This window comes from Empidonax traillii, unplaced genomic scaffold (assembly GCF_003031625.1).
Source record: "Empidonax traillii isolate 1590-97213 ecotype Southwest subspecies unplaced genomic scaffold, ASM303162v1 scaffold531:size451153, whole genome shotgun sequence".
NCBI classification, from domain to species: domain Eukaryota; kingdom Metazoa; phylum Chordata; class Aves; order Passeriformes; family Tyrannidae; genus Empidonax; species Empidonax traillii.
In genome coordinates, this window is record NW_020955724.1 from 436,267 (window position 1) to 437,482 (window position 1,216).

At 48.0% G+C, this 1,216-nt stretch overlaps 1 protein-coding gene across 1 annotated transcript in view; it reads left to right on the forward strand.

Moving 5' to 3' along the window:
- Nucleotides 1-1,214, forward strand: part of LOC114064250 (anionic trypsin-1-like) — a gene marked incomplete at its 3' end in the record, with an annotated part of 2,421 nt that extends 1,207 nt beyond the window's left edge. The window contains exons 2-3 of the mRNA XM_027897126.1: nt 329-498; nt 1,100-1,214. Coding sequence (XP_027752927.1) covers nt 329-498; nt 1,100-1,214 — 285 coding nt within the window. The remainder of the gene's footprint in view (nt 1-328; nt 499-1,099) is intronic.
- Between the last annotated feature and the right edge of the window lie 2 nt (nt 1,215-1,216).

Below are 1,216 nucleotides of genomic sequence, written 5' to 3' on the forward strand. Positions count from 1 at the left end.
AATGGCACTGCAGACTTGTTTTGTACTTTTGTGTTCAGTGCACTATTGACCATTTCTGCAGACAGGATCCTGGGGAAGACACACCTTTCATCTGATCCATCAAGCAAATGTCTATGTTGTTCTCTTCACTCAGGGGGTAGCTGGACATGCTTTAGTTGTGGACTTGTGAGACCCCAGGCTAAGTCTGATTACTGTATTGGAGGGTGCATCAACTGAATGTCCATTGGACTTGCTCACCACTGCTACCCTGAGTTTTATGGGAGTGCAACCTACAAGTGCAACCTACACCTTAGGCCAGGTGTTGACCCATATCACTTCTTATCTCCCAGTTGCCTTCCCCACCATCGCTGAGGACGATGATGACAAGATCGTGGGAGGCTACACCTGTGCAGAGCACTCTGTTCCCTATCAGGTGTCCCTGAATTCCGGATATCACTTCTGTGGAGGTTCCCTCATCAGCAGCCAGTGGGTCCTGTCAGCTGCTCACTGCTACAAATCGTGAGTGGAAAAATTGACATTCTTCTACAACCGACTTCTGTCTTCCAGCTCACTTCTAGCAGGAATTCAGAGTTATGAGATACAAAGAGAGAAGTGCCCCTGTTCTGACCTGAGACAGCCAAGGGATGGGTGGCTTGTTCAGGAAGGGTGGCTGAGGCACCTGAAGAGGTTTCTTCCTTCTGCAAATGTTTCTTTGAATGCAGAGCACTTTCTGAAATTACAGTGGAATAATCGAGAAACGAAATGATGGGCTATGATTTCTTGTCAATTGCATGAATCTAAAGCTTGGGCACTGCAGAGCAGGAAGAGGAATGAGGTCAGGGTGAGGGAGGTTTGCCTTTTTGCAGAATGTTTGCTTAAATTGCTGCAATATATTCAACTGCCATGTATATATAACCCTGCAGAAATCCACCACCTCTCCTGGGAGTGGGTAAAGATCTCAGTGTGGATCCCCAGGGCTTATGCAGGACAAGAAAGGTGACCCACCCAAAAGAGCTGCTGGGGCAGCGGTGTTGCAGCAAGTGCATAAAGTGACAGGGAGGTTTCTCTGAAGCTGTCCAAGGGTTGCAGTAAAGTACATGTCTTGCCTTCTCTTTTGCAGTCGCATCCAAGTGCAGCTCGGGAAACATAACCTGGCCCTGACAGAATCCACACAGCAGTTTATTAACTCGGCTAAAGTCATCCGCCACTCTGGCTACAGCTCCTATACCCTGGACAA